Source organism: Mesoplodon mirus (assembly GCF_964341445.2).
Source record: "Mesoplodon mirus genome assembly, chromosome: 14".
In the NCBI taxonomy this organism is placed as follows: domain Eukaryota; kingdom Metazoa; phylum Chordata; class Mammalia; order Artiodactyla; family Ziphiidae; genus Mesoplodon; species Mesoplodon mirus.
In genome coordinates, this window is record NC_138990.1 from 9,060,285 (window position 1) to 9,085,050 (window position 24,766).

The window sequence follows — 24,766 nt, forward strand, 5'->3', positions numbered from 1 at the left end:
TTAATTTTTAAAAAAAAGCCTATCCTACCTCTGCTTAAGAATGTAAAGAGGTTTAAGTACAAATCTTCAATTGTCTGTCCACTGCTTAAAGAAGCCCAATCATATTTTGGGTTTAAACACAAACCAGATCTCTATGACAAAACCACCAAATAACTACAGTAAACTATTTCCTAAAAAAAAACCTTGAACACAGGACATACGTTAGTGGCCAAACCATCTTATAAATATTCCTCACCTTTCAATCAGAGTCAATGTACTCAATCTCCTGAGAATTTCTCTTGCATTAATTCGTATAAGTTCACATTTAAATAAAACATTGTACAGTGAGGAATCTTTAAATCTTCACATCACATTCCTGACTTGTGAATATAACGGAGGGTTCGTAGGGGATCTGAGTTAAGAAGAATGGAAACTGTGAACACTGTCATGCGATATCTAATCATAAGCACCACACCTGCACACTGAAGAGTGCACACATTCTGTTACATTCTTTACTGCATTATTTCTAAGTAAAAATATTTCAGGCTAAGTTTTCTTTCAAGATTATTTTAAGTCTCATCTAAATACTTTCTGAACTTCTAACTATAAATTCCATGAGTGTAAGGACCATGTCTTGTACACCTTGGTGTCCCCCATGGCATACGGTACAGTGCCTTACGGAGTACGTGCACAGGAAATGTTTGACTGAATTTCAGGACAAGAGTCAGGATCTAGGAGAAGAAACACATATAAATATCAGAAGTTCCATCTCTTTCTGTGTGAACTGGAAAAATGTCCATCTTGAACTCCCATTACCAGGAAAGAGGGGAACAAAACCTATGTCTATTTTTGTACATGCAGAGATGATTGGTTTCCCAAAAATTCATACAAAGAGTCCAGCCCTAAACGCTACTAGCAATCCTCAAAGCTGTATCAATGTAGTACAAATTCCATGCTAAGCTTTCTTTTTTATTTTTTAACAAATGAAATCCAGGAAGCAGTAATGTAATACAAATGGACTATTTCACTACAGAAGAAAAGAACCTAAAGCAAAACACAGTATAGTCAGAGGTAAGGGCAGTGACAGACCAGGAGAGTGGTTTCATAACACGTAACAGGCGAGGAGGACAACCTGAGCAACCTGAGCAGCGCCAGGGGCCACCAGGATGGACGCGACCAAAGCCGAACAGAAAGATGGAGAGAGGCCATAAACAAGAAACACAACTGGTGACGGATAAATGGTAAATCGACATATGATGTGATATCTGACTTCACTAATATTAAGAAAATGAGTATTTTTAATTAAATATTAGGGCAGCAGAAAGGCCTGAAGTCGGCCACCAGGCAGAATTTCCCAGTGGGGAAGGCCTTGGGTCATCTCCAGAGAATGTGGGTGGAGTCGCTTTCTCTGCAGGTCCTTAGAAATAAGCTAGCCTAACCTTGGGACTGCATCCCAAGCAGTTGAAAGCATAGCCCAGGAACCAGACAGGCCTGGGCTTGAGTTTACGGGGCAGGTCCTTTGATCTCCCTTGGCTTTAGTCTTCCCTTCTGTAAGTGGAGTAACAGCTGCTCACGAGGAGGCTGTGATGTTGCTATGAGATGACGCCTGTCAACTGGGTAACAAAGTGCCTGGTACACTCCCTAAACTGGGTTCACATCCTACCTAAGCACAAAAGTCAATCATTTCCTAAAAAGAGAGAAACTACAATTCATATTTTAAAATCAAATAAGTCCAATCAGAAGTGTTTTATGTCTCATGCATATCCTATACATGTTTATGTATAAATATACTAATCCATGTCTACATATAACATAGAGTAGGTACACATACATTAGTAAATTTTTATACCATCTTAAACATTTTTAAAGGTGCATCGTCACTGTAAAAATGGGGATAATAATATTATGTACCTCACAGGCAATAGGAGAATTAGATGAGTTAATAATATATAGAGCATGCAGAATAATAATTAGCTATTTCACTATTAGCTATTTATTACCGACATAGAATGGAAAGACCAAACTGCTTTGAGATGTTCACTGGGCCAGGATGTCTGCCAGACACAAGGGGTCCAGGGGTAAACAAGATGGACTGAGACCCACGTGAAGCTTCCTGCCCTGTAAGATGGCTAAACATTAAACAAAGAAACACAAAAGTGCCAACTGTGAAGTAAAGGGTCTGAGTAATCTCAGAGAGAAATTTGTATCAGTCAGCCACATGCAGAGTCCCCTCCCCTGCAGAGAGCAACCACATCATTTACAAGATGGCTGCAGGGTGGACGCAAGCTGTGGCCAAAAAGCACCTGCCCAGATGGGACTCAAACCACAGACGGCACTGTGTGACCAGTACTGTGCTCCTAACCAGTAACCTGAGACTGCTCATGAAAATACCCCTCCAACTCCCCTCTCAAACTATGTCCTTGTTACTCATTTATTCCTGCATGTATTCCTGATTTTAACAAATGTATACTTATTAGTCATGTGTATTATGCATATATAATCTGCAGGCTATTGGGGTCCCTACCTACAGGACCTTAAAGTATAGCAGAGTAGCTCAGCAGCCACTTACTTCCAAACCCCAAACAAGCCACCGTTCCGATGCAAAATTATATATTCATTCAGTATTTACTTACAAATGAAGTGTAATTGGCCCTAAGTACCATATTTCATCAAATCTAAAACACCACTGATTTTAAGAAGCACTATTAAGCACTAGGAGGAAAAAAATGCTGCCAATTTACTGTAAGATACCATCAATTATAAGATACATCCCAATTTTAGAAATGTTATAATGTACAAAAATGTGGGTCTATGGCAACAAAATGCCTGTCCTTTGGTGAAATGAGATTCTTCCCCTATACTTAGAGAAATTATTTTTAACATCCCCAATTAAGTTTTTATGGAAAAACAAGTTTGAGGTCAGAAAATCAAGTCACTTTCTCATGGCTACATTGATACGTTTAGATCGAGGCCATTTTGTATTTCTAGAATAAAGATTTGGTTCTTGGATGCAATGACAAGAGACACTAGGTATCAGAAACATCACTATTGAGGGTCCCCTTTTCCAAGCTACACTTCTAAATGTCTTCCGGATTCCAAAGACAGTCCTACACAACTTGGCAAACACATGGAAAAGGCAGGTGACACCTTTGAGCAGAGTAGTAACCTTCTCAACAAACCAGTGAGGTGGCCAAAGAAAAAGAAAAATCAGAGCTTCAAAAAAAGAAGGCTGAGAGTATCACCCAGCATGTATTTAGTAGAAAGGACACTGCAGAGTCAGAAGACCCGAGCTCTAGTACCCATCCTGATATTGGCTAGGAAACTTTTGGGGCTTATTTTTGCCAAACAAAGGTATGGGACCAATTGGCATGTAAGGTTCACTTTTTGGCATCAAAACACCGTAATTCTGAAGTTCAAAAATACTGGCTCTTGAATAGACATTTTTCCAAAGAATACATACAGATGGCCAACAGGTACATGAAGAGGTGCTCAACATCACTAATCATCAGGGAAACACAAATCAAAACCACACTGAGATTTCACCTCACACCTGTTAGAATGGCTATTATCAAAAAGACAAGAAATAATAAGTGTTGGTGAGGATGTGGAGAAAGGAAACCCCTGTGCACCTTTAATAGGAATGTTATTGGTGCAGTCACTATGGAAAACAGCACTGAGGCTCCTCAAAATACTAAAAATAGAACTGTCATATGATCCAGCAATTCCACTCCCAAGTATTTATCTGAAGGAAATGAAAACCCTAACTTGAAAAGAAGCCCCACGTTCACTGCAGCACTATTTACAATAGCCAAGACATGGAAACAACCTAAGTGTCCATGGATAGAAGAATGGATAAAGAAAACGTGGTATATTTATTAATATGCACACAGACAGACAATATGGAATATTATTCAGCCATAAAAAGAGAAAATCTTGCCATTTGTGACAACACACATGGACCTTGAGGGCATTACTCAAGTAAAATAAGTCAGGCAGAGAAAGACAAATACTGTATGATCTCACTTATATGTGGAATCTAAAAAAAAAAAAGAAAGAAAAACACAAAACCTGAGCTCACATGTAAAGAAAACAGATTGGTGGTGCCAGAGTTGAGGGGGAGGGGGCAAGTGGCTAAAGGGGGTCGAAAGGTACAAACTTCCACTTATAAGTCATAAGGATGTAATGTACAGCATGGTGACTATAGTTAATACTATATTGCACATTTTAAAGTAGCTAAAGAGCAGATCTTAAAAGTTCGCATCACAAGAAATAAAAATGTGTAATTATGTATGGTGATAGATATCACAATAGACAGATAGATATTACAATATATACAAATATCAAAATATTAGGTTGTACACCTAAAACTAATATAATGTTTTACATCAATTATACCTCAATAAAAATAAAAAATACTAGCTCTTGTTCCCTATTTATTCTCAAAGATCCAACTTACAGGAACGACTGGCTTATGTTTAAAGCAACCCTGCACTACCTCATACTTCTTGAAAAGTTTCATTATTTCAGTTTCAAAGGTACTTATAAAATCCTTAAGCTTTCTCATGGAAGAAATCTTTCTTATTTTTCATTTTATTTTCTCTTCCCACTTCAACTGGGTTCTTTCTCTTTTTTACTAAGAATTGTTTTTTTTGGCTCAGTAATTTCTATTGATAAATATTCTAAGCTGCCCCCAACAGGTCTCTGGAAGGCATCTACAAGTGTTTGGGGTTTTTTCCTAACTCAAATCAACACTGCAACACTTAAGACCTTCAGCACAAAATGTACCAACAATTAAAACTTAAGAGAACAAAGGGGACAAAACTCCCTAGAAACTCTAGTTCTATTACTAACCTCAGAGCCTAAATAATTTTGTGACGGCCTTTAAAAGAAGTTTGCAAGGTGATACTGTTGTGGCTGCGGTTTTTCTAGTGTGAGTGGAAACGGGCTTAGAAATGTGGCATGGGAAAAAGATTTGGGAGATTTAGAGGTTTCTAAACATTAACCCTAGAGTTTGTAACCTCTCTAATATAAGAGATACCTTGGTTTAGATCTCAGACCTCTCAAACCATTAGTGACAGGGTAATCACGTGACTAGGATAATTCAAGGCCACTCCAGCAAGAGAAGCTAAACTAGATAACCTCGTAAGGCCTCAGGATCCTGAGAGTCTAGGAATAAAAAGTTCCAGTTATGTGAGAACAGGATTGTTAAATATTGCTATGGGTAGATTCAAGATCCTGATCTTTTAGACACTCTTTCTTCTCTAGACTCTGCTCCTAAGACAGCAAAGGATTTTTCAGAAATTCAGACAAGCAAGACCCCAGAAGAAAAAGACATGGGTATAACTAATCCCTTTTCTCCTTCTGCCTACAACATACTAAATTATCCCTTAAATTATATAATAAAAATCTCCAGAAAACTTTCCCAAATAAACCCAACTTCTTCCTGCTTGCGAAGGTTTGTCCTCAAGTGATCTGGTAACTAAGTGTAGCTACAGAGTGTACAGTCATCATTGTACACTTTTAAAATGTAATCTTCTCAAGAAATGAACTAAGTCTCATCCAATATTCAGTAGCAGCAGTAGAATTAGAAGCAAAGCAGAAGAAAGGGAGAGAGAAGAAAACTAACTTCGGTTGAGTGTCTATTACATTCCAGGTGCTTTATATAAATTGTTTCACTTATTCTGCATAGTGAACTCAGATCATCCTGTACTTCCTCATTTCTAGGATGCACGTTTGTTTCACTTTTTAAACATTTCTTAAATCTGGATGCAACTGATAACCAATGGTGTGTCACAATTTTAATTAGCAATCATTTCCCACTTTTAGTGGTAGACCAAACAGCAGTGCATCTTACAAGGGATGGTGTCTCAGATTCATTAAAATATGGTAATGTTTTCATGGTACGTGAAACAGAAATTGAGAAATAGATTTAGAAACACCCCCCAGAGTTATTACATAGACTGTACAGGACTAGCCAGACTTCAAACCCTGATGTGGCCGGTTCCAAAGTCTTTTCCTACACAACCTACCTAACAAACACAGAGACTTTGAACACAGCAAGAATTTTCAGCAGTCAGCGTTACTAGCAACCTTGGGTGTAAGTTTTCAGGAACTGAAGAATTCACACCGCCTGATGGAGACATTACAAATAAGTTGGTTAAGGTCCCAGCCAACCCTAAGCTTCTAGGAGTTTTCTGGGCTGTGCACCCTTCTGGAGATTCACCCTACAGTCTACGGAAAGGACAATTAAAAGTGTACGACCCTCCTGTACAAGGCTCAGCCTCATCCTCCAATTTCCTACTGATATCCTCCCCCTACCTCTCAACTCACTCACCCTCCCAGCTTAGTTCATCCTGGACCACCTCACCTCTCACGCCCCAAAACAGCCTGTCTAGATGCCGCCCCCATCCCGCCGCCACTCATCACCGCGGGATCGAGGGTGTGCCCCCGGATCTGCAGGACTCCCAGACCCGAATCCTGGCTCAGCCACTCAAGGTCCCTGCCCGCCAGCTGCCTAAGCCAGGCCCCCGCCCCACATATCCAGCAAAGCTCCCTCCATCCCAGAGGGTCCCCGACTTGGGACCCCCGCCAAGGTCCGGCCCCGGAGGGCCCAGCCGCGTCCTAGACTAGGACGCCGGGCCCGCGGGGCCGGGAACTAGCGGAGGCTTGGAGGAGAGAGCCCTGGCCGGACTCACGGAGGAAAGCGCGGGACAGGAGGCGGGCGGCGGCGAGGCCGCTGCTGCCAGAAGTCATGGTCGCAGCAGCCGGGGCAGCGGCGAGGGCTGCGGTCATCCACCAATGACACTCCCAGGCCCCCGGGAAACCCGACCTGGGCCGAGGCACGAGGAGGAAGTGGGTAGCCAGAGCGTTCGCCGGAATGAATGTCCCTCCGCAGAGATGTCTTCACCCAACACTGGGTCTCGCAGGTGGAGGAGGAAAAGGGCATCTTAGTGAAGAAGTAGACAATAGCTCGTCTCTTCCACGGAAACGTGGGTTTGATTCAACATTAATAACAACGGCAGCTCAAGGGAAACCCCATTGAGGCCGGTCGGCGCGGGGTGTTGTGGGAAATGTAGTTCGATGGCCTCAACTTGTTAGTAGTTTAAACGGGGGCCTGCGGGAAGGGAATAGAAGGAGAAAAGGGAGAGTCAAACCCAGGGGATGCGGTGTCAAAAGGAGTGAGGAAACAGTGAGGCGAGGTGCAGAGAGCAATGCAGAACTTTCCAACACCCTTCCAAAGCCAAGGTGCCGACCTTCCTTCATTTCCCCATCTACCATATGGAGAGGATCATACTCCTCACCCCCTACCCTTGCGAGGACCCGGAAGAATTACCAAAGGGAACAGTGACTCTGAACTCGCGCAGTGAAGATGAGGATGTGAAGAGAAAGACCAAAAGCTACTTTCCTGGCACCTAACTTCTTGGAATATGGATCTTTTGGTTAAACAAGCTATCATGCAGCCTTCGGCTAGCACTAAGTGAGTGAGTGCCTCTTCCCTGGAGATCCTGGAGGACTGAAGTTATAGGTCAAACGTGACCGCTCCTTGTTTGAACAAAGCATTCACTCCTCTCTAAGCTTTAGAAGGAACCTCCGAGAGTTCTAGAGTCAAAGGGTTAACAAGAGATAAAGTAATCCAACCGCCTGCCTCCAACCATGCTTCTGAGAGCCCTCATTATTATCATCAATGAAGTTATGATTCTAACTCACTTTAGTCATGGTAATTTACACGGAGATACGTGGTGTAGGAGTGGGATAACCCAGGGAGATTGCCCAGTATTTCCTCTATGACCCAGATATTGCCATCCCTGCTTGGACTTGACTGCGCACAAAATCCCTCCCTCATCTAAGGGATCGTGTCCTTGTTATCATTTAAATGCTCTCTGTGGTTTCCAGATAGGTCCAGTATGAAGAATGATTTTAAATAGCAATGCTCTTCTGAGCTTTCACATGATAATAGTTATATTTTTTATTTCCTTTCATTGATTAAATGCATGATGACAAAAAATATATAATTTTGGCATGATTTTAATGAATTTTTACTTCCACAAGGACCAGGATTTTAGTTTGTTTTGTGCACTGACGGTATCATCAGCACCTAGGACAATGCCTGGTACAAAGAGAGAACTCAGTATTTATTGAATTGAACTGAATTGACATATAAAAGAAATACCATATACATTATGTATAGAATCTACACACAATGTTTGATGGACCGAAGGATATTTCAATCCCTTGAAATAACTACACCTCCACCCCAATTCCATAGCTCATTGGTGGGAGGCTATTGCACTAGGTACTAACTGTACCATTTATCTTTATGTGCAGATTGATTTTGGAGTCAGACAGGTCTAGATTCAAATTCCAGCTCTGCCACTGGCTATGTGACCTCTGGGTCTCAGGTTTTCTCACTGAGATGGGGATGAAACTCTCTAACTCATAATAGGGTTATGACCAGTTAATGCATTAATATGTAAAGTTTTTAGTGCCTTGTAAGCATTCAATAAATAGTAGCTATTAAAGATAAGAACTTTCTTCTTCACATGACAGGATGATACTTTGAAGTTTTTACTGATGTCAGTAACCAGATGTGGAATAGTATATTTCCATTTGGCAACAAGCCATAATTACCTCCACATCCTATGGAAAGGAGCCTAGAAGCTACCTCTCTCCAGATTTCCTTAAGAGGTGCCCAGACTTCTCTTTGGATTCTCACTCTCACTCCCTGGCACCTCTAATAAGAAAAAGACAGGAATTCATTGAATAAGAGACTTTCTTTTTAACATCTTTATTGGAGTATAATTGCTTTACAATGGTGTCTTAGTTTCTGCTTTATAACAAAGTGAATCAGCTACACATATACATATATCCCAATATCTCCTCCCTCTTGCATCTCCCTCCCTCCCACCCTCCCTATCCCACCCCTCTAGGTGGTCACAGAGCACCGAGCTGATCTCCCTGTGCTATGCGGCTGCTTCCCACTAGCTATCTATTTTACATTTGGTAGTGTATATATGTCCATGCCACGCTCTCACTTGGTCCCAGCTTACACTTCCCCCACCCCATATCGTCAAGTCGATTCTCTAGTAGGTCTGCATCTTTATTCCCCTCTTGCCCCTAGGTTCTTCAGACATTTTTTTTTTCTTTTAGATTCCATATATATGTGTTAGCATATGGTATTTGTTTTTCCCTTTCTGACTTACTTCGCTCTGTAAGTCCATCCACCTCACTACAAATAACTCAGTTTTGTTCCTTTTTATAGCTGAGTAATATTACATTGTATATATGGGCCACATCTTCTTTATCCATTCATCTGTTGATGGGCACTTAGGTTGCTTCCATGTCCTGGCTATTGTAAATAGAGCTGCAATGAACATTTTGATAAATGACTCTTTTTGAATTATGGCTTTCTCAGGGTATATGCCCAGTAGTGGGATTGCTGGGTCGTATGGTAGTTCTATTTTTAGTTTTTTAAGGAACCTCCATACTGTTCTCCATAGTGGCTGTATCAATTTACGTTCCCACCAACAGTGCAGGAGGGTTCCCTTTTCTCCACACCCTCTCCAGCATTTATTGTTTGTAGATTTTTTGATGATGGCCATTATAACCGGTGTGAGATGATATCTCATTGTAGATTTGATTTGCATTTCTCTAATGATTAATGATGTTGAGCATTATTTCATGTGTCTGTTGGCAATCCGTATATCTTCTTTAGAGAAATGTCTATTTAGGTCTTCTGCCCATTTTGGATTGGGTTGTTTGTTTTTTTGATATTGAGCTGCATGTGTTGCTTGTATGTTTTGGAGATTAATCCTTTGTTAGTTGCTTCATTTGCCAATATTTTCTCCCATTCTGAGGGTTGTCTTTTCGTCTGGTTTATGGTTTCCTTTGCTGTGCAAAAGCTTTGAAGTTTCATTTGGTCCCATTTGTTTATTTTTGTTTTTATTTCCATTTCTCCAGGAGGTGGGTCAAAAAGGATCTTGCTGTGATGTATGTCATAGAGTGTTCTGCCTATGTTTTCCTCTAAGAGTTTGATGGTGTCTGACCTTACATTTAGGTCTTTAAACCATTTTGAGTTTATTTTTGTGTATGGTGTTAGAGAGTGTTCTAATTTCATTCTTTTACATGTAGCTGTCCAGTTTTCCCAGCACCACTTATTTAAGAAGCCATCTTTTCTCCACTGTATATTTTTGCTTCCTTTATCAAAGATAAGATGACCATACGTGTGGGTTTATCTCTGGGCTTTCTATCCTGTTCCATTAATCGATATTTCTGTTTTTGTGCCAGTACCATACTGTCTTGATTACTGTAGCTTTGTAGTATAGTCTGAAGTCCAGGAGCCTGCTTCCTCCAGCTCCGTTTTTCTTTCTCAAGATTGCTTTGGCTATTCGGGGTCTTCTGTGTTTCCATACAAATTGTGAAATTTCTTCTTCTAGTTCTGTGAAAAATGCCAGTAGTATTTTGATAGTCATTGCATTGAATCTGTAGATTGCTTTGGGTAGTAGAGTCATTTTCACAATGTTGATTCTTCCAATCCAAGAACATGGTATATCTCTCCAACTGTTTGTATCATCTTTAATTTCTTTCATCAGTGTCTTATAATTTTCTGCATACAGGTCTTTTGTCTCCTTAGGTAGGTTTATTCCTAGATATTTTATTCTTTTTGTTGCAATGGTAAATGGGAGTGTTTTCTTAATTTCACTTTCAGATTTTTCATCATTAGTGTATAGGAATGCAAGAGATTTCTGTGCATTAATTTTGTATCCTGCTACTTTACCAAATTCATTGATTAGCTCTAGTAGTTTTCTGGTAGCATCTTTAGGATTCTCTATGTATAGTATCATGTCATCTGCAAACAGTGACAGCTTTACTTCTTTTTCTCGTATTGGATTCCTTTTGTTTCTTTTTCTTCTCTGATTGCTGTGGCTAGGACTTCCAAAACTATGTTGAATAATAATGGTGACAGTGGACACCCCTGTCTTGTTCCTGATCTTAGAGGAAATGCTTTCATTTTTTCACCATTGAGAATGAGGTTTGCTGTGGGTTTGTCATATATGGCCAAATGTTGTATATATTGAGGTGGTTCCCTCTATGCCCACTTTTGGAGAGTTTTTATCATAAATGGGTGTTAAATTTTGTCAAAAGCTTTTTCTGCATCTGTTGGATCATCATGTGCTTTTTATTCTTCAGTCTGTTGATATAGTGTATCACGTTGATTGATTTGTGTATATTGAAGAATCCTTGCATTCCTGGGATAAACCCCACTTGATCATAGTTTAATGTGCTGTTGGATTCTTTTTGCTAGTATTTTGTTGATGATTTTTGCATCTGTGTTCATCAGTGATATTGGCCTGTAGTTTTCTTTCTTTGTGACACCTTTCTCTGGTTTTGGTATCACAGTGATGGTGGCCTCATAGAATGAGTTTGGGAGTGTTCCTCCCTCTGCTATATTTTGGAAGAGTTTAAGAAGGATAGGTGTTAGCACTTCTCTAAATGTTTGATAGAATTTGCCTGCGAAGCCATCTGGTCCTGAGCTTTTGTTTGTTGGAAGAGGTTTAATCACAGTTTCAATTTTAGTGTTTGTAATTGGTCTGTTCATATTTTCTATTTCTTCCTGGTTCAGTCTTGTAAGGTTGTGCATTTCTAAGAATTTGTCCATTTCTTCCAGGTTGTCCATTTTAGTGGCATGTAGTTGCTTGTAGTAATCTCTCATGATCCTTTCTATTTCTGCCATGTCCATTGTTACTTCTTCTCTTTCATTTCTAATTCTATTGATTTGAGTCTTCTCCCTTTTTTTCTTGATGAGTCTGGCTAATGGTTTATCAATTTTGTTTATCTTCTCAAAGAACCAGCTTTTAGTTTTATTGATCTTTGCTATCGTTGCCTTCATTTCTTTTTCATTTATTTCTGATCTGATCTTTATGATTTCTTTCTTTCTGCTAACTTTGGGGTTTTTTGTTCTTCTTTCTCTAATTTCTTTAGGTGTAAGGTTAGGTTGCTTATTTGAGATGTTTCTTCTTCTTTAAGGTAGGATTGTATTGCTATAAACTTCCCTCTTAGAATGGCTTTTGCTGCACCCCATAGGTTTTGGGTCATTGTGTTTTCATTGTCATTTGTTTCTAGGTATTTTTTGATTTCCTCTTTGAATTCTTCCGTGATCTCTTGGTTATTAAGTAGTGTGTTGTTTAGCCTCCATGTGTTTTTATTTCTTACAGGTTTTTTCCTGTAATTGATATCTAGTCTCATTGCGTTATGGTCGGAAAAGATACTTCATACGATTTCAATTTTCTTAAGTTTACCAAGTCTTGATTTGTGACCCAAGATATGATCTATCCTGGAGAATGTTCCATGAGCACTTGAGAAGAATGTGTATTCTGTTCTTTTTGGATGGAATGTCCTATAAATATCAATTAAGTCCATCTTGTTTAATGTATCATTTAAAGCTTGTGTTTCCTTCTTTATTTTCATTTTGAATGATCTGTCCATTGGTGAAAGTGGGATGTTAAAATCCCCTACTATGATTGTGTTACTGTCTATTTCCCCTTTTATGGCTGTTAGAGTTTGTCTTATGTATTGAGGTGCTCCTATGTTGGGTGCATAAATATTTACAATTGTTATATCTTCTTCTTGGACCGATCCCTTGATCATTATGTAGTGTCCTTCTTTGTCTCTTGTAATAGTCTTTGTTTTAAAGTCTATTTTGTCTGATATGAGAATTGCTACCCCATCTTTCTTTTGATTTCCATTTGCATGGAATATCTTTTTCCATCCCCTCACTGTCAGTCTGTATGTGTCCCTAGGTCTGAAGTGGGTCTCTTGTAGAAAGCATATATATGGGTCTTGTTTTTTTTATCCATTCAGACAGTCTATGTCTTTTTGTTGGAGCATTTAATCCATTTACTTTTAAGGTAATTATCGAAAGGGAGTTCTTCTGAGTCACGAGTTGTCAGTTTAATATTCTTTTTTCCCACTTCCAGGCAATTTGGTGGGAAAGGGCTCCTAACAACCACAACAACAACAAAAAATAACAGACATTAAATCCCAGGATAACTGCTTGAAGAAATTTATGAGCCCACCGTTGTGCCCTAGAGTAGATCTGGTCAAAGAATGCTCAAAAAACTTGAGTTTGGATGGCTGACCTAACCCAGAGATTATTGTCTGCTTCCTGACTGGAGAACTCTAGGAGCAGCCTTCATTGGAGCAGCCTTCATTGACAGGCAGGGAGCAGTATTCATTGACAGGCAGGGCAGTATTTGGTGTGGCAAGGTGTGTAATATTCCCGTAGCTGAAATGGATGCTAGGAAAGAAAGCTGAGCTTCCCCCTAAGAGGATCATCTGCTGGGACAAGGAACTCTAGATTAAAAGACCATGGAAGACCCTCACCACCTGGAGTAGTCAGGGACAGAGGGAGTTACAGGAGGTCAGCCAAAGAGCACACAACTCACATCAGGACACTATGCAGATCGAGTTCCCTAGTCAGGGAAGGAGGAGAGGAGCTTTTGAAAAATCCACAAAGAGCCAGAAACCCAGAGCATGTGGACCATCAGGATAGAACCACAAATAGTGCCATCAGAGAGATTTTATCCAAACATCACCCCACCCCTGCAGGCCAAGAGCAGGGGAGTAAAGGGGAGGAGGAGTGAAAAGAGAAGAGACCTTACTCCTTTTAGCTTCAGATTGGGGAGCCATAGGTTTTGCCAGACCTGTAAGAGGTGAAGGAGCTTTGAATTAGGTATACTATTGAAGTTTAAAATTGGATTGAATGGGACTTATCATTATTCATTTTTAAAATAGGTTATTTATCCCCATGGATCAAAATTCAAAAGGTACAAAAGTTTATATAGTGATAAATCTTCCTTCCACTTGTCTCTCCACCACCCAGTTCTTATAGCCTCACATGGCAGTAAGAGGATGAGAGAGCTCTCTGGAGTCCCCTCTATGAGGGCACTAATCCCATTCATGAGAGTATCATCCTTGTGACCTAATCACTTCCCAAAGGCCCCCACCTCCTAATACCATCACACTGAAGTTTAAGGTTTCAACATATGAATTTTGGGGAGACACAAACATTCAAAACATTGCATCTAGTCCCAATTCTGCCAACTTCTTTCTGGAAAGGAAACTACCCTCTAAAGGGAAAAATGGCTGCTTTATCTCTAGTGATAAATGTACACTTAGAACTGTATTGTAGCCAAGAGAAACTAGTGCCTCTGGGGCTGATGAGCCAGCCTAAACCCTCAGGTTCCATTGTAAGTATCACTAATCCTTTCATAAAACAATGTTGAGAATAGGGAGCTTGTATCCCTGGCCTTGTTTATGGGAGACAGAAATCAGAAACCCTTAGCCTCAGAGAAAGCTTCAGCTTTTGGAAAATTGGGAGAAGGGCTGGGGATTATTTTTCTCTCAAGTACAGCTTCAAAAAGGGACATAATCACACAGCACAATTTTAAGAAGTAACCAGCTAACATCACTGGCTTATGTGAGCAGAGGCAGGCTCTTTCCCCTCCCTCCTTCCAGGGACTGGTACAGCTAGCTCAGCTGCCTTTGCCTAAGAATGAGGACAAAGAACTTTCTGACATTCATTTACAGGACCCTCTTCAAAGCCTGTTACAGTTCTTTGAAGGGTTATAGCACCTCTGAAGGGGAGGTTTCATCTACATTGTACACTTAAATAAATGTCAAGAGCTCTGACCTCTTCTTTAGAAGAAATGGTTTCCAAATATAATTTATTCTCCCCGTACTTGAGCCCTGTTGCAAATTTGGTCCCCTAGGAAGGAGACTCTGAATACCCTGTGCAAGAGTACCCTGGGGACCAGGTCTTATGGAAGGGAAGAGAAGAGAGCAAGACTGGGCAGAGAGGGAGAGGTCAAGCTGCAGTGCAGGCCCAATGCCAGTCTTGGCCAGTGCACTTCAGAACTGCCCATTAGAAATGAGCTCAGTCAGGTTAGGTGGTTCTCTCTGTTTTTATCCGCCCCCTCCACCCTGTCCCCCAGGTTGAGAATATACAATCACCTAGCATAACCATGAGAAGATGAGAAAGAAAACAAAGTTTTTAGGGTTTTTTTTTGTTTTTTTTTAAGAATGATAGCTTTATAGGAAATGCAATGATCATTCAGGAGGTGGAGGATGCCTTGTTATATTGAATGATGGTGAAAGTTCTGCTTCCCATTTGGCCAACTCTGACACCACCCAGGAAGAAAGGAGGAAGGGTGCCTCATTACTGCTGGGTGGGGGTGGAACTTCAGCATCCCACGTGGCCTCCACTGATACCCTTGAGGGAGGGCTTTATTATTAATGAGTAGGGATGGAAGTGCCAACTCCCCACAGGTCTCCTTTGAGGATAGGGGGCACCTTGAGCAAGGATGGAAGTTTAGGCTACCCACTTGACCTTTGTTGACAGGCGTGGGCCTGGGGTCATGTTTTTTCCATGGTGTTTGACTGGAGTAGGGTGGTGTCTTAGTCCATTCAGGCTGCTATAAAAGAATACCATAGACAGCGTGGCTTATAAACAAGAGAAATTTATTTCTCACAGTTCTGGAGGCTGGGAAGTCCAAGATCAAGGCACTAGCAGATTCAGTATTTGATGAAGGGCCACTTCCTGGTTCACAGACTCATGTCTCTTCATGTTCAAAAATGCTCCATCACCATAGGATAAATGCTTGTGAGATACTAAGTTTTAAAAAAGAGGTTAAAACTGTGACTTTATACAATGATATTAGCTTTGTGAGATAAGGTGGAAAACATTTGATTTTAATGGCTACTAATACTCATCTCTGAAGTCTTCTGTGATATTAGTTTATCCTACACACATCCTTACACTACTTCTTTCTCAAACATAGTTTAACATTTTCCACAATTTTGTACCTCTGCTTTAATCATAAAATATAAGGATCCCAATGCCTTGAGGGGCCACCAGTGGGGAATAAGGTTTAAATGGTGCCAAAGTAAATTCAAAGTTCTGGGAAAATATAAAAAGCCCATCCCCATCATCAACTCCTGAGTCTGTCTGCCTCTTTCCAGCTTCACTCACCCTTCAGCCTGCAGACTGCCTGCCAATCTGTGCCGTCCTCCATCCACCACAAGCTGCCTGCTGTTTATTCTGACCTGCTGCCACCTGGGTATAGCTGGGGGAGGAGTGTGAGAGCAAATGGACACTGTGATTGCCCAAGGTCCTAATCTGCTCTTCCACCTGGGGGTGGAAAAAGTCAGGAAACAGCCTCCAAAGGGAGGTGCCTAGGGCTTGATAAGGAGCTGAATTATCTTGTCTGCTGGTTAATAGCTAACTGGCCTGCCTCCTTTATTACCCATACAGACTCAGCTATCTTCCAGGTTTGCAAGACTGTTTGCCTTTCCCATGTCAAGAAAGGAGGAGTTTCCTTTCACTGCAAAGGCAGTAGAAGAACAAAACATTGAACAGACAGGAGACAAAGATACTGAAGGAAACCTGCTCTACAAAACTATCTGCAGTGCTCCCTGGGCCCAGTGGTTAAGAAGGAATTTAATGATTAGAACCAATGAATCACTTGTTCACTCAACAAATATTGATTCAGGATCGCCTGTGGGTCTGGACCAGCCCAGATGGTGAGCAAACGAGGCTTCCTGATACTGAGAGGCCTCCAGCTGGGGACACCAGAGAACAGCCAGGCCACAGGTCTGACGTTTAGCCTCACCCAGGTATTTACTTCTCTTTATTACTTGATCACCATGGACAGAAGTGGTGGATATGGTCTGGAAGTCAGGAGACCCGGGATTTTGGTCCGGGTACTGATTAAGACTTTTAAAGGTACAACTACTTTATGTGTTAAATTTCCCCATCTCTCAAATGGCAACATGCATTTCTGCCCCTCCTGTTGTCCAGAGCCATTTTGAGGATCAAATGTGGACAATAATAGAAGGTGCCCTGTAAGTGTAGGTTATGATCATATTATCTGAATGCCTGAAATTCCAGCACCCAAATTATAAGTGGCAAGGGCTGGGCTGGAAAATGAATGAATGAAAACCCAGCTTATCCCTGACAGCTTGAGAAACCACAGTGTTGTTCAGTCCCCCATAGCCACAGAGTGTCTGGCTCAGATTGTATCCCTGGATGACAAAAAGTAATTCCTGCAACACCAATGAGCCATCACCTCTGATCTTTAAATGAAGGAGGCAGAACCAAAGTTTATTTCCTGCATTACAGCCATAGACAACATAGAAAAGATTTGTTGCTAAATCCCAAGCTCTGGCCGACACTCAGCAAATGATGGTAATGATGCTGGGTATGGGTTAGAGGCCTTCAGGGTCTGCCCTTGATGAATTCCTGCTAGACTTTCACAAACGTGATTTGGGTCCCACTGAAAGAAGCAGCCAGAGGGCAAGGACTGGACCCCCTTTCCCAGGTCAGCAAGGAAACTAAGTCAGCACTGCCAGCCTGTTGCTGAGTTGCTGACAACACTCTTTGGACCTGGTACCAAGTCCCTGTCTATAAGGAAAGCTGTAAAGAGAGGAAAACATGACATGATGGCTGGAACTGCAACAACACTATTGCCATCAAAATGAAAAGACCAAGAGAATCATAAAAACACCAACAACCCTGTTTAGTTAAGCCACTGTTAATTGGGTGTTCTGTTACTTGCTATTGAACACAATCCTAATGGATACAGCCTTTTTCTTCCCTACTGCATGGAAGGCTACTGCTGTTAGTTAATGCACAGGATTTTTCTTTCTTTTCTTCATCTTTGCTTTATGCCCAGATATTTGTATTTCAGACATATTCATCTAGATTTTATTTTGGGGAGGATGCCGTTGTGAGAGGTCAAGAAAAGTTAGTGTGTGTTGGGTCTGCTTAAAGCACCCAATGCTCATTGAAATCTCATGTATTTTTACCTTCATGAGTTGGGCAATCCCTATTTTAAACAGGGGGAAAAACTGACTTAAAAACTTTCTGGATATAGAGTATGGATTAAAAAGGCAGACATGTAGAAGAGGCAATGTCATTCATGAGGCATACCAGGACAAGTTGATTTCAAATGACAAAAATCTGTTCAAACTTATGTCCTTTTGAAAAAGTGTTGGCATTTATTGGCTCACACAACCAAACTTTGGAAAACACAAATAGCTTTAGAGGTAATGGATCTTGGCATGAAAAGCCATGGGGACTCTAGAATGAGTCCATTTCCCATTAATGCATCTCTATGTGGCCAACTGTGGTCTTCCCTTTACAGAAGAGAACAGGTCCTCCAGGAGCTCCAGACACATTCTAAAACCACCATGACTAGTGAGAAAGAGAGGATTCTCCCTCCCAGATCCACTTTTTGAAATCTAAGAGAAAAAAGTCTTTGATTTACCTCTCAAGTTGTTTATCCTGTTTGAATGTTTAGTATCTGTCTTTTGTGTGAGTCTTTCCTTGAGTTGCCTAGTAATTCTTAGTTGTCTGCTTATTTTTGAGAGAGAGGATCTAAAAACACTATTGGAACCTCCACGCACCCAGATGGAGCTTCTTCAATGAGAATCTCTACAAGGTTAATCTGGCTGGACCACTTAGTTTTAGAACCTCTGCCATCCATACATTCAGATTGTTCCCCTTGGGCTGGTCAGATTCCCCAGAGAAGATTCTCCCAGTCTCCTGCACAGAAGGGTCTAACTGCCAATATTTTGAGACTAGGGTGACTAACTCATCCTCGTTTGATCAAGACTGTCCCAGTTTTAAAACTGCAAGTCTCCATCTTGGGAACACCTACAGTCCCAGGAAAATTGAGATGGTAGGACACCCTATGCTACTATTCTGGAAGCTAAGTACTATTCTGGAAGTTAAGCACACATTCAAGTCATCCCACTGTTTTCAGCATGGTGATCCACCCTCAAATGCGCTTAACATCCATCAGTCTAGAGACTGTTTTACTCACACCAGAGTATAAGTTTCCAGTCTTCTACTAGGATTGGGGAGGAAGGACCAGATGTGAAGACCTGACCACTTCTTGGACAGAGAGCGACCCCCCTTATTTAAGCCCCTGTTCAAGAGATGTCTGATACCACTGACACCAGGGTCTTTGGGGATTCTGTAGTGTATATCAGGTTGGATATTATCCTTCCCCACCATTGCTTAGACTCTTTTTTGTGTCTGTTTAATCACTTACCACTCATATTTCTGTCTTCCAGAATCCACATTTTTATAGCTATTGTCTCTTCTCCCATTCTCCTAATGTCTCTGAGTTTATAACTTTAAAAAATCCTTTCTGTAGGGTTGTAGGGAGGAATAAAAGTAGTTTGGCATATTAAAAATGCCACACTTGCCCAAGAGTCTATAAGAATAATCTTTCAAACACTTTTTATTCAAATACCTCAGTGCTTTGGACAACCCAAGTTTCAGAACTTCCTGCTGTTGTCCACTGTGTGGCACTATCTTCTTACCATTTGAAAACAATTTCTACATTCTGGTATTAGTTTATTGATTTCCAACATGTCTTAAGACAACAACAAATAATGACATAGACTATAAAATCTCGACAGAGGCAAAAATTGTCAGCAGTGAGAAATTTCCTAGGAGACTTAATCTACTGAAGTTAGAATTTTAATTTATTTTGACTTGGTGACTACATTGGTTTTTTTTTAACATCTTTATTGGAGTATAATTCCTTTACAATGTTGTGTAAGTTTCTGCTGTATAACAAAGTGAATCAGCTATACATATACATATATCCTCATATCCCCTCCCTCTTGAGTCTCCCTCCCACCCTCCCTATCCCACCCTTCCAGGTGGTCACTAAGCACTGAGCTGATTTCCCTGTGTGATGCAGCAGCTTCCCACTAGCTATCTATTTTACATTTGGTAGTGTATATATGTCAATGCCACTTTCTCACTTCGTCCCAGCTTACTCTTCCCCTCCCCGTGTCCTCAAATCCATTCTCTACGTCTGCGTCTTTATTCCTGTCCTGCCCCTAGGTTCTTCAAAACCATTTTTTTTTGTATTCCATATATATGTGTTAGCATACGGTGTTTGTTTTTCTCTTTCTGACATACTTCACTCTGTATGACAGACTCTAGGTCCATCCACCTCACTACAAATAACTCAATTTTCTTTTTTATATGGCTTAGTAATATTCCATTGTATATATGTGACACATCTTCTTTATCCATTCATCTGCTCATGGACACTTAGGTTGCTTCCATGTCCTGATTATTGTAAATAGAGCTGCAATGAACATTGTGGTACATAACTCTTTTTGAATTATGGTTTTCTCAGGGTCTATGCCCAGTAGTGGGATTGCTGGGTCGTATGGTAGCTCTATTTTTAGTTTTTGAGGAACCTCCATACTGTTCTCCATAGTGGCTGTATCAATTTATATACCCACCAACAGTACAAGAGGGTTCCCTTTCTTCCACACCATCTCCAGCATTTACTGTTTGTAGATTTTTTTATGATGGCCATTCTGACTGGTGTGAGGTGATACTTCATTGTAGTTTTGATTTGCCTTTCTCTAATAATTAGTGATGTTGAGACTCCTTTCATGTGCTTGTTGGAAATCTGTATATCTTCTTTGGAGAAATGTCTATTTAGGTCTTCTGCCCATTTTTGGATTGGGTTGCTTGTTTTTGTGATATTGAGCTGCATGAGCTGCTTGGAGATATTTTGGAGATTAATCTTTTGTCAGTTGCTTCATTTGCAAATATTTTCTCCCATTGAGGGTTGTCTTTTTGTCTTTATGGTTTCTTTTGCTGTGCAAAAGCTTTTAAGTTTCATTAGGTCCCATTTGTTTATTTTTGTTTTTATTTCCATTTCTCTAGGAGATGGGTCAAAAAGGATCTTACTGTGATGTATGTCATAGAGTGTTCTGCCTATGTTTTCCTCTAAGAGTTTTATAGTGTCTGGGCTTACATTTAGGTTTTAAATCCATTTTGAGTTTATTTTTTGTGCATGGTGTTAGTGAATGTGCTAATTTCATCCTTTTACATGTAGCTGTCCAATTTTCCCAGCACCACTTATTGAAGAGGCTGTCTTTCTCTCCTCTTTATCAAAGATAAGGTGACCATATATGCATGGGTTTATCTCTGGGTTTTCTATCCTGTTCCATTGATCTATATTTCTCTTTTTGTGCCAGTACCATACTGTCTTGATTACTGTAGCTTTGTAGTATAGTCTGAAGTCAAGGAGCCTGATTCCTCCAGCTCCACTTTTCTTTCTCAAGATTGATTTGGCTATTCAGGGTCTTTTGTGTTTCCATACAAATTGTGAAATTTTTTGTTCTAGGTCTGTGAAAAAATCCGTTGGTAGTTTGAGAGGGATTGCATTGAATCTGTAGATTGCTTTGGGTAGTAGAGTCATTTTCACAATGTTGGTTCTTCCAATCCAAGAACATGGTTTATCTCTCCAACTGTTTGTATCATCTTTAATTTCTTTCATCAGTTTCCTATGGTTTTCTGCATGCAGGTCTTTTGTCTCCTTCGGTAGGACTATACCTAGGTATTTTATTCTGTTACAATGGTAAATGGGAGTGTTTCCTTAATTTCTCTTTCAGATTTTTCATCTTTAGTGTATAGTAATGCAAGGGATTTCAGTGTGTTAATTTTGTATCCTGCTACTTTACCAAATTCATTGATTAGCTGTACCAGTTTTCTGGTAGCATGTTTAGGAGTCTCTATATCACCTGCAAACAGTGACAGTTTTACTTCTTTTCCATTTTGGATTCCTTTTTCTTTTTCTTCTCTGATTGCTGTGGCTAAAACTTCCCAAAATATGTTGAATAATAGTGGTGGAGTGGGCAACCTTTTATTGTTCCTGATCTTAGAGGAAATGGTTTCAGCTTTTCACTTCTGAGAACGATGTTGGCTGAGGGTTTGTCATATATGGTCTGTATTATGTTGAGGTAAATTCCCTCTATGCTTAGGTTCTGGAGGATTTTTACCATAAATGGGTGTTGAATTTTCTCAAAAGGTTTATCTGCATATATTGAGATTATCATCGGTTTTTATCCTTCAGTTTGTTAATATGGTGTATCACATTGATTGTTTTGCATATAATGAAGCTTCCTTGCATTCCGGGGATAAACCCCACTGGATCATGGTGTATGATCCTTTTAATGTGTGGTTAGATTCTTTTTCCTAGTATTCTGTTGAGGATGTTTGCAACTATGTTCATCAGTGATATTGGCCTGTAGTTTTCTTTCTTTGCGACATCTTTGTCTGGTTTTGGTATCAGGGTTATGGTGGACTCATAGAATGAGTTTGGCAGTGTTCCTCCCTCTGCTGTAATTTGGAAGAGTTTGAGAAAGATAGGAGTTACCTCTTCTCTAAATGTTTGATAGAATTTGGCTGTGAAGCCATCTGGTCCTGAGCTTTTGTTCATTGGAAGATTTTTAATCACAGTCTCAATTTCAGTGCTTGTGATTGGTCTGTTTATATTTTCTATTTCTTCCTGGTTCAGACTTGGAAGGTTGAGCTTTTCTAAGAATTTGTCCATCTCTTCTAGGTTGTCCATTTTATTGGCATATAGTTGCCTGTAGTAATCTCTCATGATCCTTCATTTTTCTGCAGTGTCAGTTGTTACTTCTCCTTTTTCATTTCTATTGATTTGAGTCTTCTCCCTTTTTTGCTTGATGAGTCTGACTAATAGCTTATCAATTTTATCTTCTCAAAGAACCAGCATTTAGTTTTATTGATCTTTGCTATCATTGCCTTCATTTCTTTTTCATTTATTTCTGATCTGATCTTTATGGCTCCTTTGCTTCTACTAACTTTGGGGGTTTTTTTGTTCTTCTTTCTCTAATTGCTTTAGGTTTAAGCTTAGGTTGTTTATTTTAGGTGTCTCTTATTTCTTGAGGTAGGATTGTATTGCTATAAACTTCCCTCTTAGACTGCTTTTGCTGCATCCCATAGGTTTGGGGTCATCATGTTTTCATTGTCATTTGTTTCTGGCATTTTTTGATTTCCTCTTTGATTTCTCCAGTGATCTCTTGGGTATTTAGTAGTGTATTGTTTAGTCTCCATTTGTTTGTATTTTTTACAGATTTTTCTGGTAATTGATATCTGGTCTCATAGTGTTGTGTTCAGAGAAGATACTTGATATGATTTCAATTTTCTTAAATTTACCAAGGCTTGATTTGTGACCCAATATATGGTCTATCCTAGAGAATTTTCCATGAGCACTTGAGAAGAAAGTGTATTCTGTTGTTTTGGGATAGAATGTCCTATAAATATCAATTAAGTCCATCTTGTGTAATGTATCATTCAACCTTGTGTTTCCTTATTTATTTTCATTTTGGATGATCTGTCCATTGGTGAAAGTGGGGTGTTAAAGTTCCCTACTATGATTGTGTTACTGTCGATTTCCCCTTTTATGTCTGTTACCGTTTGCCTTATGTATTGAGGTGCTCCTATGTTGGCTGCATAAATATTTACAGTTGTTATATCTTCTTCATGGATTGATCCCTTGATCATTATCTAGAGTTCTTTGACTCTTGTAATAGTCTTCATTTTAAAGTCTATTTTGCCTGATATGAGAATTGCTACTCCAGCTTTCTTTTGATTTCCATTTCATGAAATATCTTTTTCCATCCCTCCACTTTCAGTCCGTATGTGTCCCAAGGTCTGAAGTGGGTCTCTTGTAGACAACATATATACGGGTCTTGTTTTTGTATCCATTCAGCCAGTGTATGTCTTTGGGTTGGAGCATTTAATCCACTTAAATTTAAGGTATTTATCAAAATGTGTGTTCCTATTACCATTTTCTTAATTGTTTTGGGTTTGTTATTGTAGGTCTTTTCCTTCTCTTGTGTTTCCTGCCTAGAGAAGTTCCTTTAGCGTTTGTTGTAAAGCTGGTTTGGCGGTGCTGAATTCTCTTAGCTTTTGCTTGTTTGTAAAGGTTTTAATTTCTCTGTCAAATCTGAATGAGCTCCTTGCTGGGTAGAGTAATCTTGGTTTTAGGTTTTTCCCTTTCATCAGTTTAAATATGTCCTGCCACTCCCTTCTGGCTTGCAGAGTTTCTGCTGAAAGATCAGCTGTTAACCTTATGGGGATTCCCTTGTATGTTATTTATTGTTTTTCCCTTGCTGCTTTTAATATTTTTTCTTTGTACTTAATTTTTGATAGTTTTATTAATATGTGTCTTGACGTGTTTCTCCTTGGATTTATCCTGTATGAGACTGTCTGTCCTTCCTGGACTTGATTGACTATTTTCTTTCACATATTAGGGAAGTTTTCAACTATAATCTCTTCAAATATTTTCTCAGTCCCTTTCTTTTTCTCTTCTTCTCCTGGGACCTCTATAATTTGAATGTTGATTCATTTAATGTTGTCCCAGAGGTCTCTGAGACTGTCCTCAATTCTTTCATTCATTTTTCTTTATTCTGTTCTGTGGTAATTATTTCCACTATTTTATCTTCCTGGTCACTTATCCGTTCTTCTGCCTCAGTTATTCTCCTATTGATTCCTTCCAGAGAATTTTTGATTTCATTTATTGTGTTGTTCATCATTCTTTGTTTGCTCTTTAATTCTTCTAGCCCCTTGTTAAACGTTTCTTGTATTTTCTCCATTCTATTTCCAAGATTTTGGATCATCTTTACTATCATTACTCTGAATTCTTTTCCTGGTAGTCTGCCTATTTCCTCTTCATTTGTTTGGTCTCGTGGGTTTTTACTTTGCTCCTTATTTGGCTGTGTATTGCTCTGTTTTCTCATTTTGCCTAACTTGCTGTGTTTGGGTTCTCCTTTTCACAGGCTGCAGGTTCGTAGTTCCCTTTGTTTTTGGTTTCTGCCCCCAGTGGGTAAGCTTGGTTCAGTGGGTTGTGTAGGCTTCCTGGTGGAGAGTACTGGTGCC

General features: G+C 39.9%; 1 protein-coding gene across 1 annotated transcript in view; it reads right to left on the reverse strand.

The window, feature by feature from the left end:
- The window catches only part of SUCLG1 (succinate-CoA ligase GDP/ADP-forming subunit alpha), a 33,349-nt gene extending 26,530 nt beyond the window's left edge, over window positions 1-6,819 (reverse strand). Inside the window, exon 1 of the mRNA XM_082642774.1 lies at window positions 6,675-6,819. Within this exon, the coding sequence (XP_082498900.1) occupies window positions 6,675-6,771 (97 nt within the window). The 5' untranslated portion in view covers window positions 6,772-6,819. The remainder of the gene's footprint in view (window positions 1-6,674) is intronic.
- Between the last annotated feature and the right edge of the window lie 17,947 nt (window positions 6,820-24,766).